We start from the raw sequence: 18,330 nt of genomic DNA on the forward strand, positions 1-18,330 counted from the left end.
CAAAATATGAGCTCTTATCACTAATGGGTTGATATATATTTTGCACTAATGGGTTGATATGTAGTTTGGTTTATTCCAAACTATGGTAAACTAATCCTGTTGCCTTGGGACCTTTTTGTTAAACTTTTGAGAAGATCTGAGTTCAGCAGTAAATTCATTCCTGATTTCTTTTCTGTGGTACACATAACTTGCCTTTTTGGCCTCCAAATTCTGCTTGCTAGAGCTGTAATGGCTAAGTGGAATAAGAAATCCCAGTTTCTGGGTTCTTCATCAGAATCAAATCTCATATACTCCTATCAACCACAATGCAGATTATCATGAGATACTGACCTCAATCTGACCTCAGAGTCCAATGAAAGTGTCAGATAACACTCCAACCTTGGGAGTTCAGGATCGCAAAGTACAATTGGGGATCATTGCAGAAAAATGTATATTCCAGTGTTTCTCAGATCAGAGGTAATCCTAGTGCCTCCCATGTGGCCTGCAAGAGAAGAGGAAAATAATTTTTTTTCCCCCTGGGTTTTTACAGCGGTGCAAAGATAAGAAGACTGTGCATGATGAGGTTTACTGCCAGGTTATCAAGCAGATCACCGGGAATCCTAATATGTAAGCACCAAAGAATATAACACTGATTCTTCACATCTTGCATGGGTTGCTGCTTGGTTCCTGACAAATGTTTAAAGTGTTGGTTTTAATTTATAAAAACCCTGTATCATGTGGCATATGGTCACTTGCAGGAGTATCTCCTCCTATTGCTATTAGCCAGGGGTGGGATTCTACCAGTTCGGACCGGTTCGGGTGAATAGGTAGCTCCAACAATCAGCTGGGAATGAACCTGTTCACTCTGACGTTCAGCTGGGCCCATCCACCCGCCCGTGCTATTTTCTGACCTTTATCTTCTCAGCTGATTCACGCGGTAGAGCAGATTACTGTGAGAATCAGCTGTGTTACTCTTCCGAAGAAACCAGAAGTGAAGATTTCTTGAAACTGTGCATGCACACGCAGCAATCACCAAACTGATTGTTAAACTGGGAGGATCCTACCACTGCTATCATCCCAAAGTACTGGTTCATTTAATAAGAAACTCCTCACTGCCCCACACTACCAAGTGGCCACGGGAACAAAAATCATGGTGGTACCAGTGCTCTCAGACTCCAAAGAGATGTCAGACTAGCCCTTCTTGTTGGCTCTGAAAAAAAAAGTTAAAAAGACAACAGTTATCAGAGAATGTATTAACTGAGTTTATGCACCAGGCCATTTTCTATTCCATGTATTTATTTTTGTGGTATTTTGTTTTGGCAATGTAGGGCCTTTGGGTTTGGGTTTGGTTTAGGTTTTAATTAGTGTGATTTTATTAGTACATTTTTAATCATAACATGGTATTTTTAATATGTTGTCTATACTGTAAGTGATGTAAGCTGTGGAGAGCTGTTGGATTCCAATGGGATATAAAGGCAATAAACAAACAAACAAACAAACAAGGAAAGGAAAAGAAAGAAAAAAAGCGAAGATAGGAGCAGTGACACATTGGTTTGATGGACTCTGTTTTGGGAATTGACAGATAATTTATTTTTCTGTTACGTTGTTATATTTTTAGTTCACATTTTCTTTTATTCTTACAAAGTTCTTACAAAGTTCTACAGAGGACACTAGGCTAAACAGTGATAGGATAAAAATGGATTAAATATGGGTTGTCCTAGTTTTAACTTCAAGAACACAATTAGGGTATATTATCTCATAGGTTTCTTTTTAAAGATACCACACCGGCCCTGATCTTGGGTTTATGTTTTTATTTAGTGCCACCAAAGATCATCAATCTTTTGATGATCATATTCTCATTTCATTATTTATTTATTTTTTTGGAGGGCAGGGTGTTATGTAGTGGTGGGGTTCATTGGTATTTTTAAAATTGTGATGTGGCTATTTGGAGACTTACACAGCTGTTTTCATATTTCCTACTTCAGAATTCCATTTTTGTACTTCTTCATTTCCCACCTTCTTCTCATTTATTTCTCCTCAGTGTTTTATCTTTTTTCTTTTCCCCTTTTAGTCAATAGGAAATCTTTTCATTTGTGATCTCTGAGACGTGCTCAAAGTCTGTCACAGTTCTTTCTTTGTTCCAGGGACAGTTGTCACCATGGCTGGCAGCTCCTCAGCCTTTTGACTGGATACTTCCTCCCATCCAGTACCTTGAGGCCTTACGTCACTGAGTTTTTGCAGCAGATCTGCTGTGATAGTAACCATCCCTGCTCAGGTACATGACCTGTCTCCTCCTATTCATTAGTTGTGAAGAATCTGTGGTGGGATTTTCCAGGCTCACAGTCTATCCACCATCACCTTCATTTCTGTATGTTCCTTAGAGTCCTTTTAATAGTCACAAGTCAACAGCCAACCCTCAGTCGTATGAGGGGAAGGTAGGTGGGGAACTCATGCATGAGTTCCACCACGTAATTCTATTTTAGCAGAAGTCTTTTTAAATGTCAGTCACACTTCCTACATCGCATGCTGAACCTTGTGTATGTTTTTTTAATCCCCAGAAATAGCCAAGGATTGCCAGAGCAACCTGAGGAAACTGATTGCGTATGGAGGTCGTCAACACTTGCCATTTTTGGCGGAGATGAGGGCATTTTTGGTAAATGAGAAGCAGATATGGGTCAGGGTGGGAGTGTCTCCCACTTGGGTGTTGAAACAAATCTTCCAGGCAGAAAAGCGCCTAGCTGAGGAAGACGGTAAAACAAAGTAAATACTGGAAATAGAACAGCTTTTTTATGTGCATCTTGAGGTTGAATCATCTGCATGAACATGATTTATGAAGGTCATGATTGAAGGCAAGTTGATGTGTGAGAAAAACAGGCTTTTTTTGAGCAAAGGTTTATTTGTGCTGCTTAGTATTACATCTTTAGGGAGCCCTGATGTCCAAAATTATGCCAAATCATTCAAATGTTTTAGAATTTAATATTTTGAACACCTTCATCTTCTGGCAGCATCACCTTAAAGAGCATAACTACCCCAAGGTTCATTATTCTTATGCACAATTTTCCTATATTTTTAAGTAACTATTTGAAAAAAGGAGACTTTGGGGTGGAAAATTTTTAGAAGCAAATTGTGGATTTATGTGATGACAAAACCTGTTTTGACAGGTCGCATCATTTGCACACATATTTATAGTAAATTTCGCGTATATCCTTGGTGTTCATTAAGAAGTTTTGAAGAAGTAAACCCGAAAAATACGTTGGTCAAACGAATTCTTTGAGATGATTACAAGCAGTTATAAGGGAAGACATCCAAGATAGAACATGTATTATGTGGAACAATGTATCTGGAATAATAGATGTTGTAATATTTGAAGGAAAACAAGATCCATACCTGCTATATTGTATCAATCATAGTCATATGTGTGATTACAATGACCCAGAAATCAATTTTTTTACTTATTAACTTATTACTTATTAATGCTAAGGACACAACCAGTAAGACTGGCTCAGGTAGCTCACATATATATTTGCTTTCATCAAAATTATCTTTTTAATCAAAAATTAAACTAAAACATAGCTTCCATTGATTTGAAGGATAAAAATACAGGTAGTCCTCCACTTATGATAACAATAGGGACCAGAATTTCTGTTGCTAAGCGAAGTGGTTGTTAATTGAACAATGCCAGATTTTACAGATTTTTTTTTTGCCATGGTTGTTAAGTGAATCACTACAGTTGCTAAGCAAACCACTGGTCATTAAGCGAAAATGGCTTCCCCATTGACTTTGCTTGATGAAAACTGGCTGGGAAAGTTGCAAATAGTGACTAGATGAATCCAGGATATTGCAACCATTGTAAACACATGCAAAGTAGCTGAATATTGATCCCCTGACTGTGGGGAAGCTGTGACCGTCGTCAGGTGAGGATCTGTTGTAAATCAGTTTTTTTTCAATGCCGTTGTTACTTTGAATAGTTGCTAAATGAATCAATGTAAGTTGAGGACTACCCGTACTCAAATGCTTACCATATTTTTTAGAATGTAAGACACACCGGAGTATAATGTTGTTACCCAAAAGTTGGGAATTTTGGCGATCAATTCTGACCTCTTCTGGAAAAATGGTTGGCGGAGTTTGTTGTATTTCCTTAGTCTTTGGGGAGGAAAATAGGAAAAAAAAATTCTGCCTACCAGGTATTCATCTGGCTTGTCCTTAGCCTGGTCAGCTTCAGCACATTAGTTCACTCACTGGTTTTGTGGTTGGGGCTGGTTGGGGCTAAAAAAACAGCTTCAAAACACAGCTGATTGTTGGAGGGAGCAGCAATTAGAAAAGCAGGCAAAGCACGGAAGATCTTCACTCACGTTGGGGCTGAAAAAGCTTCAAAAGCACAGCTGATCCTCGGAGGGTGCTCCAGTGACTAACGGCATGAGAAGGCAGCACTGTTCTGGGTAGCCATTTTGGGCACCACGTGTGGGGTTACATTCCAAGTATAAGACGCACCCAAATTTTCAGCCTCCTTTAGGAGGGAAAAAAGTGTGTCTTATAGTCTGAAAAATACAGTAATTCTATTTCTCAAGTGCTCAATTTTGCCAGGAATTAGCTTTCAATTAGAAACAAAAATGCCTATACTGTACTGATTCTTGCTTTCCCGTTGTCAGAAGGGCCACTGTTTGCGCCGGATATCAATCATCTTACCTGGAGGTCTGCAATATAACGCAAAGTTTAAGACTTTCACTGTAAGTTCCTGTTTAGTCCATTAAAAAGGATATTGTGGTGCTCCACATATCCATGATAATGAGTATTTTCTTTTCTTTTTTCAATTAATGTTAATGTTGCCTTACTGAGAGGACACTTGAAAAACAGTTTTGATGCAGACATCTAAGAGGCCAGTCTGCATTTTGGGTTACTCAGTTATGCTCTTTTCTTTTGAAGTTCTTGTGTCTTATTACCTGAACTATACCTGTAATACTTTTTTCTTGTCTTTTGCGGAGGGGGAAGGGAAGATTGAGGGAGCTTGGCAACAGCGTTTTGCATCCCTGGATTAAAAAGAAACAGATAACTATTGATGAGAACAACCTAAACTTGGAGTCACAACAGATAATAAATACTTGGACGGCCTGACTTAACTTCCTTCTGTTCCTTCCTTTGAAACATTAATGGGTACATTAGGAATCCCTCCAAATTTTTACCTTCATTTTTTTTTTAATTTGGGAAAAGCTTTGTAACCTGTTTGCTGAGAGGTGTAGACACTATCACACTCTGGATTAAAACCCATGATAAGAATGCTAAATTCTCTCTTGCTTGTTGTTAAAATCCAAAACGAACCAGATCATCTTTCTGAAAACTGAGAGGGCTTGTTTCTCAACTTGCCTTTTCTTCTTTGAATGTGTGATTGTTCCCATACCAACCTATTTTTTTTTAAAAAAAAGTACTGGAATTAAACAAATATTAAATCTCACTTGTCTATCTCTCTTACACCTTCTGATTTTTAAAATGAAAGACGCCGAGTTCAAGATTGCCTTTGAAGGCCTCATAGCTTCCAGACTGTTTTTGGCCGGCTACATTTGTCCAGATGAAGCAATTTGCACACACTTACATAAACTATTTTTTTCCCCTGATGGTAGGTTACAGCAGATGTGTTAAAGGAAATCTGTGAGCACATAGGAGTTACCGAGTTGGAGGAGATCAAAGAATTTGCCATCCTAGCCAACAAAGACAAAGGCAAGTGCACTGGGGCTAACGGTCAACTTCAATACAGTGAAATCTGCTAAATATGGCGACTCACTCTGGTGCAGCTTTCTCCTTCCCACTGACTTCTACTGCCAGGGTCCTAGTTTTTTGGGGTCACGTGAAAAAAGAAAGTAAACTTTCTTCGAGTTCAATGGTTTTACGTATCATTCAGGACAGACCAGTAGTAAAAATCATCTGGTCCTTAGCAGTTCTTAAAAGTAGGTAAATACAACCTTAGAGGAACAACAACAACATACGACATGGCTTTTCCATTTTGGTTTTCTTTTTGTAAAATAAATGATGACATGGTGTAATATGTCATGTCTTGTTCATCTGAGGGTGTATTCTAAGCACCGCTAAGGACCACCTGAGTTTTACTGATGCGTAAAATCATAGAACTCAAAGAGAGTATGTATTTTTTTTCCACATTTTCCCACACTGTAATTTCTCTAAGCTTATATGTGAAGAATGTATTTATAATGATAGCCTTGATATTGATTTTAGGGCCATATGCATGTGATAGAGCAGTGATGGCTAACCTTTTCCAGATTGAGTGCCCAAAGCACACGGTCGAACCCCCAAAATGCAATTGGCACACGGCCCCGCCGCACACCCCTGCTCCCCGCGCATGCTTGCGCCCCTCCCACACACACCACACCCCCACACATGCATGTGTACCCTCCACATGCACCCCACCCCCTGTGCCTGTGTGTGTGGTCCCCCTGCATGCTCCCCACCCCTGTGCATGCACAGCAGAGACCCGATGACCAGCTGGCCAGTGGGAGGCATGCGTGCATGCGTGGTGGAACTGAACTGGGGTGACAGCTCATGTGCGCATAGAGAGGGCATTGCGTGCCACCTGTGGCACCGCATGTCATAGGTTCGCCATCACAGTGATAGAGAATCTTGCCCTTATTTATTCAAATTGTGCCTTTGTGGTGGTTTGCTCCTGTTAAAGGAGAAGATTTGCCAGTACACCTGGATCTGGGGCAGTTTACATATTTTCAAGTAGCAACGGAGGATCTTTTTTCCTTTTTTGCATCAATAGCACGTTTATAATCCTTTCTAGAAATCACATCCTGTTAATTGCCATACTTGATCATGGCAATGTACAGTATTAAGAGAATATATTATAGGTGGTGCTGAGATTGGCTTGCCATCATGATCACCAACGTCCGATGACAGATATGGCACAAGAAGAAAAAGACTCAGGGTGCTCCCAGAGTAACTTTGTTTTTGTTGAGCAATCTTTTGTCTCATTCGTGAAATTTGATGGAGGGTCCAAATACCATCACCTTTCTCCCCCCCCTCCCACATTTGCCTCACCCATTGTTCTCTTTCTCTCTATAGAAAATTCATTGCGGTAGGGAATATGAAAAAGCTATCAATGCCTTTTGTTTGCTGATACTAAGAGGCATCTCTTTGAATGTAGTCATCACTGTATTAGCATTTCTAATGTTAAAATCTCATTGCTTGCTAAGGCCCATATCTTCGTTGGCAGCTCTTTTATTGCTTTTTTAAAAATAACATTTAAATTGCATCTGCTCCTTTTAAGTGTAGCTGTAGATGTCATGTTTTGCTTTCAAATCATGCCAAATATATATTTCTCCTTCTGTCATGACCATATTTTTTGGGGGGGCTTCTGTATGAAATAACTAAATTTGAAAGGAAGTTTAACTAAAAGTTTTATGAAGATAGAAAGATGTAGACCACGGGTGTCAAACTCGTGACGACACGTTGCCATCACATGACATATCGCAACATTTTTCTCAGCATGGAGCTGGGGTGTGCGTGGCCCGCGCATGAAGCATCCAGCCCGCAGGCCGCCAGGTTGACACCCCTGAAAGAGAAGAAAATGTTACCATCTTGGTGAAGCATGATAAGTGATAACATTGTTCAGTGAAAATTGACAGACAAGCTGGATGAGATTAATAGGTGGAACTGTATATATATTTGCTACATTTTGCTATCAGCTTGAAGACTGTAAAATTACCACATAGTAAAGTTAAAGTAAAGGGGATAAGGTTGCCTTATATTTGGGGAAATAGGTTGTCCTTAAAATATTTGCCTTTGAGCTCAGTATTTTGGATGGGGATGGTATGACCATCCTTCTTTATCCTATGCAGGCAAGATGATAAGGCCTTTGCACCAGGAGGAATATGTCCATGACTATTTATTAGAAGAAAGTTCAATAGGACTACATTTCTGCAGGATCACTTGGAAGATCCCATTGCACTTTGATAATGCGGGCTACATCAATGTCCATTATAACCAGGTATGAAAGGGAAAGTCTTGCACTGTTACCTATAAGACTGTAAAGAGCTCTTATGAGATTATGGTTAAGGCCAGAGGTGGGTTCTACTTACCTTTACTACCGGTTCGCAATGGGATCATGCGTGCGTGCTCGCTTCGCTTGGACACGCGCCTTGCTTCTGCGCATGTGCAGATCGCCAATGACGACATCCGTGGTGGTGGGTGGGGCCTCCCGCCAATTTTACTACCGGTTCTTGTGAACTGGTCTGAACCGGGGGCAACCCACCACTGGTTAAGGCCTGGACTATGACTTAGCCCTAAAAACACAGTGGGATTGAGTGTGTGACAGTGATAGTTGGTTGTTGTGGGGATAAAATTAAGACCGATCTCCATATATTTGCCTTCTTGAACTCCTGGAGAAGATGTGATATGATGATGATGATAATGATGCAAAGGATGGCTGTATAATTCTTATGGAATACATGACTCATGTATTGGCTAAGAATACACGATAAATTCCTATTCCCACTTTGCTGAATTTGCTGTATTTACTTATTTATTAAATATTTTTTGTTATCACAGGTTAATGTTAGGAGTTGCAATATCTGCCCAATTAAAATGTTCCTTCAATGATGCCCGCTTTAAAAATCTACTACGGAGAAGTACAAAGCAAACTCTCTTCTGGCTTATTTATTTCTAGGTCTTGCAGAATTATATGACAGGAACAATGCTGTTGCAGCACACCACCAAACTTGGGCAGCAGGTGGGCATCTTGGCTTTGCTTCAGCACTGGGCCGGGGGCTCTCCATCGGTCCCTACAAGGTGAGTCTTTCTGCAGTATTTGAATGGAGAAGTGGTGGGTTGCCCCCAGTTCTGTCCGGTTCTTGAGAACTGGTAGTAAAAATGGCAGGAGGCTTCGCCCACCCGCCCTAACGTCATATTTGGTGATCTGCGCATGTGCATTAGTGCACGTGCGAGCCAAGCAAGTGCGCATGCACCCTCCCATTGCAAACTAGTAGTAAAAGTAAGTAGAACCCACCCCTGGAATGGAGGTAGGCATATCAACTCAGAATAGGTTGTAGACTAGGTTATTTATTTATTTATACAATCTAAGAAGTGCTCCAAAAGAGAAAATTGTGTGCTTAGACTCCAAATATTTTAAGGAAATGAGTCACTGCCATGATCCTCTCTGTGTTTCCCATTAAAGCAATTCCTTACTGAAGATGAAACCTCTGTTAGCATACTCAACAGACACTTGCAACTCCCCAAATTTTGTTGCATAATTTATCTTTCCCTCCAAAACCTAGATAGCTTTCTATTAATCCATTTTCAAAAAAGTATACATAAAATGAACAATGTACAATACACAGAAACAAGAACTTCAGACACGAATAGGTGTATGTATAATTTAAAAACGGCCCATCTCCCTCAGAGTGACTCTAAACAGCAGCCAGTTAAACTTCCCTACCTCTGCGGAGGACTGGCACTACCGGATTGGGAATTATATTATAAAGCATCAACACTAATTTGGATCAAAGAATGGATGGAACTCAAAAATAAAAGATTACTGAATTTGGAAGGATTTGACCTAAAATGAGGATGGCATGCATTCCTATGGGAGGGCACTGATAGACGACATGGATATTTCCAGAGGCACATGATTAGACACGCACTATATCAGATTTGACAGGGCATCAAAAAAATACACTACAATAAAATTCCGGAATGGTTGTCAACCATGGAAGCTCAGATCTACCCAAACGCCATGGACAACACCAAAATGAAAACTTACAAAGACTTGCTAAACAATCAGGGGGAACTAAGAACGAGACAAGAATTGAAGGATATGGGTACAGACATTGACTGGTGGCCATACTTACAAATAAAATCGAGGTATAAGAAAGATTTGGCACAATTTGGATTCCAAAAAGGCCAATACGAATTAGATAAAATTTTACAAGGATCACAAGACAAATTGATTAAAAAAAGTTTATAATTATTTACGAGGATATAAATTAGAAGAAGAGGTGGTTAAGGAAAACATGATAATTTGGGCAAAGAATTTCGGCTACAACATTGAATTAGACAATTGGGAAAAATTATGGACAATAAATTATAAATTAACAATGTCTGTACCCTATAAAGAAAATCTATACAAAATGTTTTATAGGTGGTACCTTCCACCGGCCAGACTGGCAAGAATGTTCCCCAACACTCCCCCAACATGCTGGAAATGTAAACTTCATAAAGGAACTTATTACCATATGTGGTGGACCTGCCCAGTGGCAAAACAATATTGGCTAACGATCAGAAAACAAATAGAAGAAATAACCCAACAAAGAATAGAAATGAGGCCAGAAACCTTTCTATTAGGTATAATAAATGGACAATATGAAAAGGAAATCAAATACTTAATCATTCACATAACAACAGCAGCACGAATAATTTTTGCACAAAATTGGAAAAGTAGTGACATACCAATGAAGATAGAGTAATTAGCAAAATCATGGAATGTGCAGAAATGGACAGACTCACAAAGGAATTACAAAATAGAGAAGAACACGATTATTATCTAGTATGGGAAAAGTGGTACACCTGGTTGGAAGGCAGAAAAGGGAAAAATTAGGAAGTAAGTGGAGTGACCTAATACAGAAATAGGAATATAAACTACGAACACAGGTTAACAATGAACCACCAAGATAGACATAAGAGATAGACTAAATAATGAGGAGTCAAAAGCACAAATAAGAACATACAGTACAGTTACGATAAACTTGATATATATTTGAATTTTTGTTTATATGTTTACATGTTTTGTATGTTTTGTCGTGATTTGTTTTGTTTAATTTGTACTTTCAAAAAAAAAAAAAAAAAAAAAACCTTCCCTACCTCTGCATAGGATCCTGATTCTCCATCCAGATCAGTCCTCCCATACCTACCGTATTTACTCATAGAGTTGCAAATTGCACACTAACAGTTAGCATTCATGTCGTTGGCTGTGTGTTTTTCTTTCTAGCTCAACTTGACAGTAATGTCAAGAAGTCCTGTGTAATTTCTTCCCCACACATGGAAGGGTTTTTCTGAATACTGTCTAATTTCAGTTCATGGTCAAGTCCATATTTTTTATTTGTCTAAATAGAGAGGAACTGAAGAATTACATCCCTGTTTCAAACATCCACATCAGCCTAGACATTGTTGAAATTGCCATGGCTTATCAACTGGAGACAATAGAACCACTTCAGCCACTGCAGGCACAAATACGTTTTATTGGTGAGTTCAACAGCTGCATTTGATCGACATCTTAGCGTTGGTTCTGGTTTTATGCTGCTACCTGAAATATTTTGAATGTGGTAGCGTGGGATTTGAAGGGAATGTTTTTTTATACCTACGGTACTTTCCTCCAAAGTTGTATGAACATTTTATATCTACATGCATTTTATAATTATCCTCAATAGGCAAAATTTTGGCATGGCTTTATTGCTATATCCATCTTATTACTATATGCATATAAATTGTATATTGTTGCCAAAGCTGAGTATGCGTAGATGAACTCTAAGGATGATTTCAGTTTGCAAGTGCTGTGTTTCTCCCACTCATTACAGGTAGTCCTTGACTTATAACAGTTCATTTAGTGACCATTCAAAGTTACAACAGCACTGAAAAAAGTGATTTATGTCCATTTTTCACACTTATGACCATTGCAGCATCCCCATGGTCACAGGATCAAAATTCAGACGCTTAGCAACTGATTCCTATTTATGACGGTTGCAGTGTCCCATGGTCCTGTGATCCCCTTTTGTGACCTTTTGACAGGCAAAGTCAATGGAGAAGTCAGATTCATTTAACAACCTTGTTACTAACTTAACAATTGCAGTGATTCACTTAACAACTATGGCAAGAAAGGTCGTAAAATAGGGCAAAACTCACTTAAATGTTTCGCTTAGCAACAGAAATTTTGGGCTCAGTTGTGGTCATAAGTTGAGGACTTACCTCTATATGGGGCAAGTTGTGGGTAGTTCTCTATTTTAAATCTATTCAAGACATTATTACATAAGCTTTCCACATCTACTTGCACAGCCAACCAACGTGAGTAAACCCATTTTCTCCAAGCATATAGCAACAATTGTGGTCTGTTTAGTCTGTGAAGGGGCCCTTCACAATGTATAAATATTCATTTTTATATATAGGCCAGAGGCAAGGACTATGTGGATCAACAGGAGAGTAAGGAAAAATGCTTTGACAGAAATATGCAAGCTCCATTGCCATGGCAACAAGAGGGTAAAAAATGTTTTAAGTTCAGAACAGCCAGATAACATTTAGAAGCAGTTCACAGACCTCTTCCTAAGTCATTGAACTATAAGAAGAGAAGTGGTACATCACAGGCTTACAAGCTTCTGTTACAATCTCGAACAAAGTCATTTTGGCCCTTTGGTGGAGTCAATATCTTGATTTGGTACACCTAATGGAGCTAACAAAAGCACAGAAATGGTCCCTCAGAACGAAATGCAAACGTCCTTAGCATCATGAAAAACAGATGCGGTCTCTCCTGTTGCTCTCGTGTAAATAGAACCTTTCCCAACTGTGCTGTAATTACCCGGTTGGGATGATTTGCAGGCAGGGAATCGTATGGCAATAGCTGTCCAGCCGCAACTGCAAGCATTGTTGGGTATGCAAAGGGTTTGGGTCTGGAGGTTTGGGCAGCTTTGAGAGTGCCACGGCTTCAATGGCTTGGCTTCGAGCCACATTCTTGCTTTAGCAGAGGTGGCAACTTGCCCTGGAAAACATGCACAGCTGGTGTGGGTTTTGCCTATGAGTCTGACATATTACACTCCTATCTTGTTTCTCTTCTTGCAGAACATGTGATTCAGCTGCCGCTCTTTGGCTATAATGTTTTCTCTGTGGAGTGGATCAGTGCCCCAGATATCCCTTCACCTTGCATTGTAGGAGTGAACCAGAAGGAGATTGTTGCAACGAGCAGGGAAACCCAGGTAGAAATATCATTTATTTATTTATTTATTTATTATTCAAATTTGTATACCGCCCTTCTCCTTTCGGACTCAGGGCGGTGAACAGCCAAGATAAAAACATCGATACAAACATCACAATTAAAATAAAGTTAAAATAATTTATAAATTTGGCCCATAATTTAAAACTTGTCAATTAAAATCAATATTAAAATTTTAAAACTAACCCTAAAATCAAGACAGACCGGCTAACTGGAAAAAATAAGTTTTTAGGGCCCGACGAAAAATCCGAAGGTCGGAGATCACTCGTATCTCTGGGGGTAGATTGTTCCATAGGGTAGGTGCCACCACAGAGAAGGCTCTCCTCCTGGGGGTCGTCAGCCGGCATTGTCTGGCCGACGGCACCCTGAGGAGGCCCTCTCTGTGGGAGCGAACCGGCCGGTGGGAGGCTATTGGTGGCAGAAGGCGGTCCCGTAAGTACCCTGGCCCTAAGCCATGGAGCGCTTTAAAGGTGATCACCAACACCTTGAAGCGTACCCGGAAGTCCACCGGAAGCCAATGCAGCTCGCGCAGGAGAGGAGTCACATGGGAGCGCACCGTCGCTCCCATAACCCCCCGTGCAGCCGCATTCTGCACCAGTTGGAGCCTCCGGGTATACCCCAAGGGGAGCCCCATGTAGAGAGCGTTACAATAGTCCAGACGAGAAGTGACGAGTGCTTGAGTGACCGTGCGTAGGGAGTCCCGGTCCAGAAAGGGGCGCAACTGGCGTATCAGGCGAACCTGACAAAAAGCCCCCCTGGCCACGGCTGTCATATGCCCCTCTAAAGACAGCCGCGCATCCAGGAGGACACCCAAGTTGCGGGCCCTCTCCGTGGGGGCCAATGATTCGCCCCCAATAACCAGCGATGGCGTCAGCTGGCTATACCGGGACGCCGGCAGCCACAGCCACTCGGTCTTGGAAGGGTTGAGTCGAAGCCTGTTTCTCCCCATCCAGACCCGCACGGCCTCCAGACACTGGGACATCACTTCCAAGGCATCGTTGGGGTGGTCTGGGGTGGAAATGTACAGCTGAGTATCATCAGCGTACTGATGGAACTCCACCCCAAAACCACGGATGATCTCACCCAGCGGCTTCACATAAATGTTGAACAGGAGAGGCGAGAGGACCGACCCTTGCGGCACCCCACAAACAAGGCGCCTTGGGGTCGACCGCTGCCCCCCTGTCAACACGGATTGCGACCGGTCAGAGAGATAGGAGGAGAACCACCGCAAAACGGTGCCCCCCACTCCCAATCCCTCCAGCCGGCGCAACATGATACCATGGTCGATGGTATCAAAAGCCGCTGAGAGGTCTAATAGGACCAGAATAGAGGAAGAACCCCTATCCCGGGCCCTCCAGAGATCATCCACCAACGCGACAGAAATAACAGAAATATCACAATGGATGTCTATGGAGATTCTCAGTCATCCAGGTCATGGTTGTCCCAAAGGGGCTTTTTTTCAAGAGGCAACTGGGCTTTCTGGTTTTGCTTCTCATCCAAGAAGCTTCTTCAGCTCTTAGTGGATGGTTGGGAATGGAAGGATTTATACCGGGGTGAAATCCAGGAGGTTCTGACAGGTTCCGGAGAACCGGTAGCAGAATTTTTGAGTAGTTTGGAGAACCAGCAAATACCACCTCGGGCTGGCCCCAGAGTGGGGAGGGAATGGGGATTTTGCAGTATCCTTCCCCTGACATGCCCACCAAGCCACATCACATCCACCAAGCCACACCCACAGATTCGGTAGTAAAAAAAAATTGGATTTCACCACTGATTTATACTCCTTGCAGACAGCTGGTCATTTTCATTTTTTTATCGAGTCGTTAAAGTCACCTGGAGGTTTATCTGTGTCATGTCTGCAAGGAGTATAAATCCTTCCCTTCCCCACCATCCAGTCAGAGCTGAAGAAGCTTCTTGGATGAGAAGCGAAACGTCTTCAAAGAAAAACCAGAAAGTCCAATTGCCTCTTGAAAAAAAAAGCATCTTTGGGACTGTCACAATGGATGAAACACAGGAACTTAGATAAATAAGTTCCTGACCATTCAGGTCAGGACATGGCCTCCCAGCTCTTTCAAGGATACCAATCTTTCCTTGGCCTGTAATTTGTCAGAAGATAATTTTATTCTTTTGCTGAAACACATTCCCCACAAAATTTGGTTAGTACCCAGCCATGCTGAGATTTTGAAAGCCAATAGCTATTTCACGAAGTTTTGCTGGTTGACAAGGTGGATCTCTTTAAGGTGGATCTCTTTAATGTGGATCTCTTTTAAGTGTATGTTAATGCTGCCTGGTACGTGAAGAAGATACTGTATTGTTGGCATAATGGTTTGTTCTTTTTGTCTTAAACTTGTTTGTATGCTAGCCACTCAGGGCTGGTAACAACTGGAGCAGCTTATGAGCCTAATAAAACCACTTATAGTTTTAGAGCAAATCTTTCATACCAACATTGCCAAAACACAACTCTAATCTGTAGCATTCTGTGTTCACAGTATTTGAATGCTGTTGGTCACTTTCAATGGAACTTTATGCATTTTAATCCACACACATACAGAACTGGGCAACTAACATGCCTGGGATTTACTTTTAAAAATCATTCACAAAATTTCTTATTGACATGTAACGATGGCCTTTGTTGAGAACATTGCCCCTTAATGGGAGCCAATCGAAAGTGAAATGGAATACTAAAGTATGGAAAAGCTGACTGATTCTGCCATGTCCACCATACCTGTCTTTCCTCATGTGCAGAGCAATCAGATCATCATTCCACTGAACCAGATACTACGGATGAAATCCTTACGTCCAGCCAGTGCTGCTGGCCTTCCAGGCATAGAAATCAACTATGGCACAATAGAAAATCCCAAGACTATCTGCTTTGAATTAAAACAGGTATGTTACTGTGCCATGTCTTGATGGAAATATTCTGAATGTTTATTGCACTATCATCTTTTCTTGTTTTTAACCAAAGATAGCCAAAGCTATAGCCAAAGTTAGCAGAGCATTGATCAATACAGGTAGCAATTGTGGCTTTGCAGTGTAAAAATAAACCAACCTTGTGTCAGGTCTCCAAGTAACAGATCCAATGCAATCAAAACTCCGAGGCCAAGGTGCTCCTTGAAGTCTAAATTTATTAGGCATGTCATATTGGCACATTTGGTGGAAACCAGACTCTGAAGGCTCCGAGGTTTTCACTACCCAAATTAAAATCAAAGTTCTTTCTCTCAGTACACATGTCCATCACATGGTCCAACCAAGGGGTGAAATCCAGCTGGTTCTATCTGGCTGGGGCAAACTGGTAGTGGCGGCTGTGGGAGGCTCCGCCCATCCATGCGGATGTCATGACATCACTTTTTTGTGACATTTTAAGCCTCTGCACATGTGCAGAAGAGTTTTTGAATGCATAGAGGACGGCGCGCGTGAGTGCACATTGGCGAACCGGTAAGGAAGGCAAGTAAATTTCACCCCTGGTCCAACCAGGTCACAGTCCTAACTCCAGTTGGTTTCAGTCCACGCCTTCCCCCACCTAATGAGAACATCCTTGGTTCCAAGGAGAAAGAATTTTATTTTGGCTACAAGACCGCAGCTATCTCTATTCCCCCCTCCCATTCCCACAGCTCCAACTGGCTTTGGTGTGGCAGCCCTGAAGACGCTCCAAAATGGCTTCAGAGTTGACACCCTGGTTTGCAACATCAGCTTTCAGTGTATATGTTTGGGGGAAATGGGGTTATTCTAGCTTTAAGAAAAAGGGAGAATACCTTGCCTACCAATAGCCTTTTTTGTTTGTTTGTTTGCTTGTTTGCCTCAATGATTTGTGGCAGTGGTGAAATCCATTTTTTTTTACTACCGGTTCTGTGGGCGTGGCTTGGTGGGTGTGGTATGGCTTGGTGGGCGTGGCAGGGGAAGGATACTGCAAAATCCCCATTCCCACCCCATTCTGGGGCCAGCCAGAGGCGGTATTTGCCAGTTCTCCGAACTGCTCAAAATTTCCGCTACCAGTTCTCTGAACTGCTCAAAATTTCTGCTACCGGTTCTCCAGAACCTGTTAGAACCTAATGGATTTCACCCGATTTGTGGTCTAGACCAAGCAAAAAGCAGATGATGGACTTAGGAGAGTAGATAAACATATAGGATCCTGTTAAATTTAATTGACCATTTGTTCTCCTTTTTTGTACATGTTTTGTTGTTATAGTTGCTAGGTTTGATTGTATGTTTCTGTTTTGTTTCATTTTGTTTGTTTTCCTGTTTTATATTTTATTTTCTCTAATAAAACAATAAATCTCTCTTTAAAAAAAAGTAGATAAAATTATGGCTCTAAAGCACTCAAATGACTTCTTTATGAAGAAAGAACATTATGTTATCCTAAAAGTTATATGCTGTGTTTGTACTTGCACAAAGAGAGTTATATGGAAGGTTTGATAGGAGTTATTTTTGAGAGTTTCCTTTGGAAGGAGAAAGTGCACATCTGAAAGGGAAAAAAAACCATTTCACACTGCTTTCTCTTTTGACAGGCTAAAACATTATACCATTTAATTACAATCATCGGTGGGGAATCAGATACCCAGGCTTAGTGACGACCAAGAGAAGTTGGCTGCAATATCTTTTCCCGGTACTTGAAAAATACTCATACTCTTTTGATGTGTCTACTTGCCAAGTGTTTTCTCCCAAGTCAATGTGAGCTATGGAAACATTATTCTTTTGAACCACCGTTCACTATTCTATCATCGTTCCTGCATCACTTCCAGTCCTTAAACTTGCAGACAGCAAAAGGAGCTTCTTGACTTCAAGCCATACAAAAATATGCCATAGCTATTTTGGAGTATCTTTGGGTGGATCACCTTACACAGGGGTGTCAAACTCCAGGCCCGGGGACCGGATCCGGCCCATGGGGTGCTTAGATCTGGCCCGTAGGCCGGCCTGGAAACAGAGAAGGATCAGCCTGCGGTGCCTCTGCCAGCGAAAATGGAGCTTGGGAGGGCCACGTGCAGCCTGTTTTTGGCCTGGATGGCCTCCTGCAGCCTTCTGCCACCAAAAATGGAGTTTGGTGGGAGCCGTGCACAGCCTCCCTGGGCTCTGTTTTCACTGGCAGAGGGCTGCAGGAGACCATCTAGGTTGAAAATGGGGCCCAGGGGGGTGCATCTGCCCCCCCCAGCCCCATTTTTGCTGGCAGAGGTCTAGCAAAACAAACTAAAAGCAAAACAAAACAAAAGGAGAAATGTTTCGCCCTTTGCATTTGCGCATCCAAGAAGGGACAGGAAAGGAGAAAGGGAAAGACGAAAGGCAAAGAAAAAGAAAGGAAGATGGGAAGAGAGCAAGGAAGGAAAAAGAAGGAAAGAGGGTAAAGTAGGACGTAAAGTGAAATTTGGATAGAAGAGTGAAAT

General features: G+C 41.5%; 1 protein-coding gene across 1 annotated transcript in view; it reads left to right on the plus strand.

Annotated features, from left to right (window-relative positions):
• The window catches only part of MYO15B (myosin XVB), a 59,624-nt gene extending 41,712 nt beyond the window's left edge, over positions 1–17,912 (plus strand). The window contains exons 32-42 of the mRNA XM_087885158.1: positions 530–606; positions 2,124–2,254; positions 2,538–2,632; positions 4,629–4,706; positions 5,595–5,691; positions 7,827–7,975; positions 8,654–8,775; positions 11,093–11,223; positions 12,808–12,941; positions 15,701–15,841; positions 17,461–17,912. Coding sequence (XP_087741284.1) covers positions 530–606; positions 2,124–2,254; positions 2,538–2,632; positions 4,629–4,706; positions 5,595–5,691; positions 7,827–7,975; positions 8,654–8,775; positions 11,093–11,223; positions 12,808–12,941; positions 15,701–15,841; positions 17,461–17,520 — 1,215 coding nt within the window. The 3' untranslated portion in view covers positions 17,521–17,912. The remainder of the gene's footprint in view (positions 1–529; positions 607–2,123; positions 2,255–2,537; positions 2,633–4,628; positions 4,707–5,594; positions 5,692–7,826; positions 7,976–8,653; positions 8,776–11,092; positions 11,224–12,807; positions 12,942–15,700; positions 15,842–17,460) is intronic.
• The last annotated feature ends 418 nt before the right edge of the window (positions 17,913–18,330 follow it).

This window comes from Pantherophis guttatus, chromosome 2 (genome assembly GCF_059756535.1).
Source record: "Pantherophis guttatus breed Tessera chromosome 2, ASM5975653v1, whole genome shotgun sequence".
NCBI classification, from domain to species: domain Eukaryota; kingdom Metazoa; phylum Chordata; class Lepidosauria; order Squamata; family Colubridae; genus Pantherophis; species Pantherophis guttatus.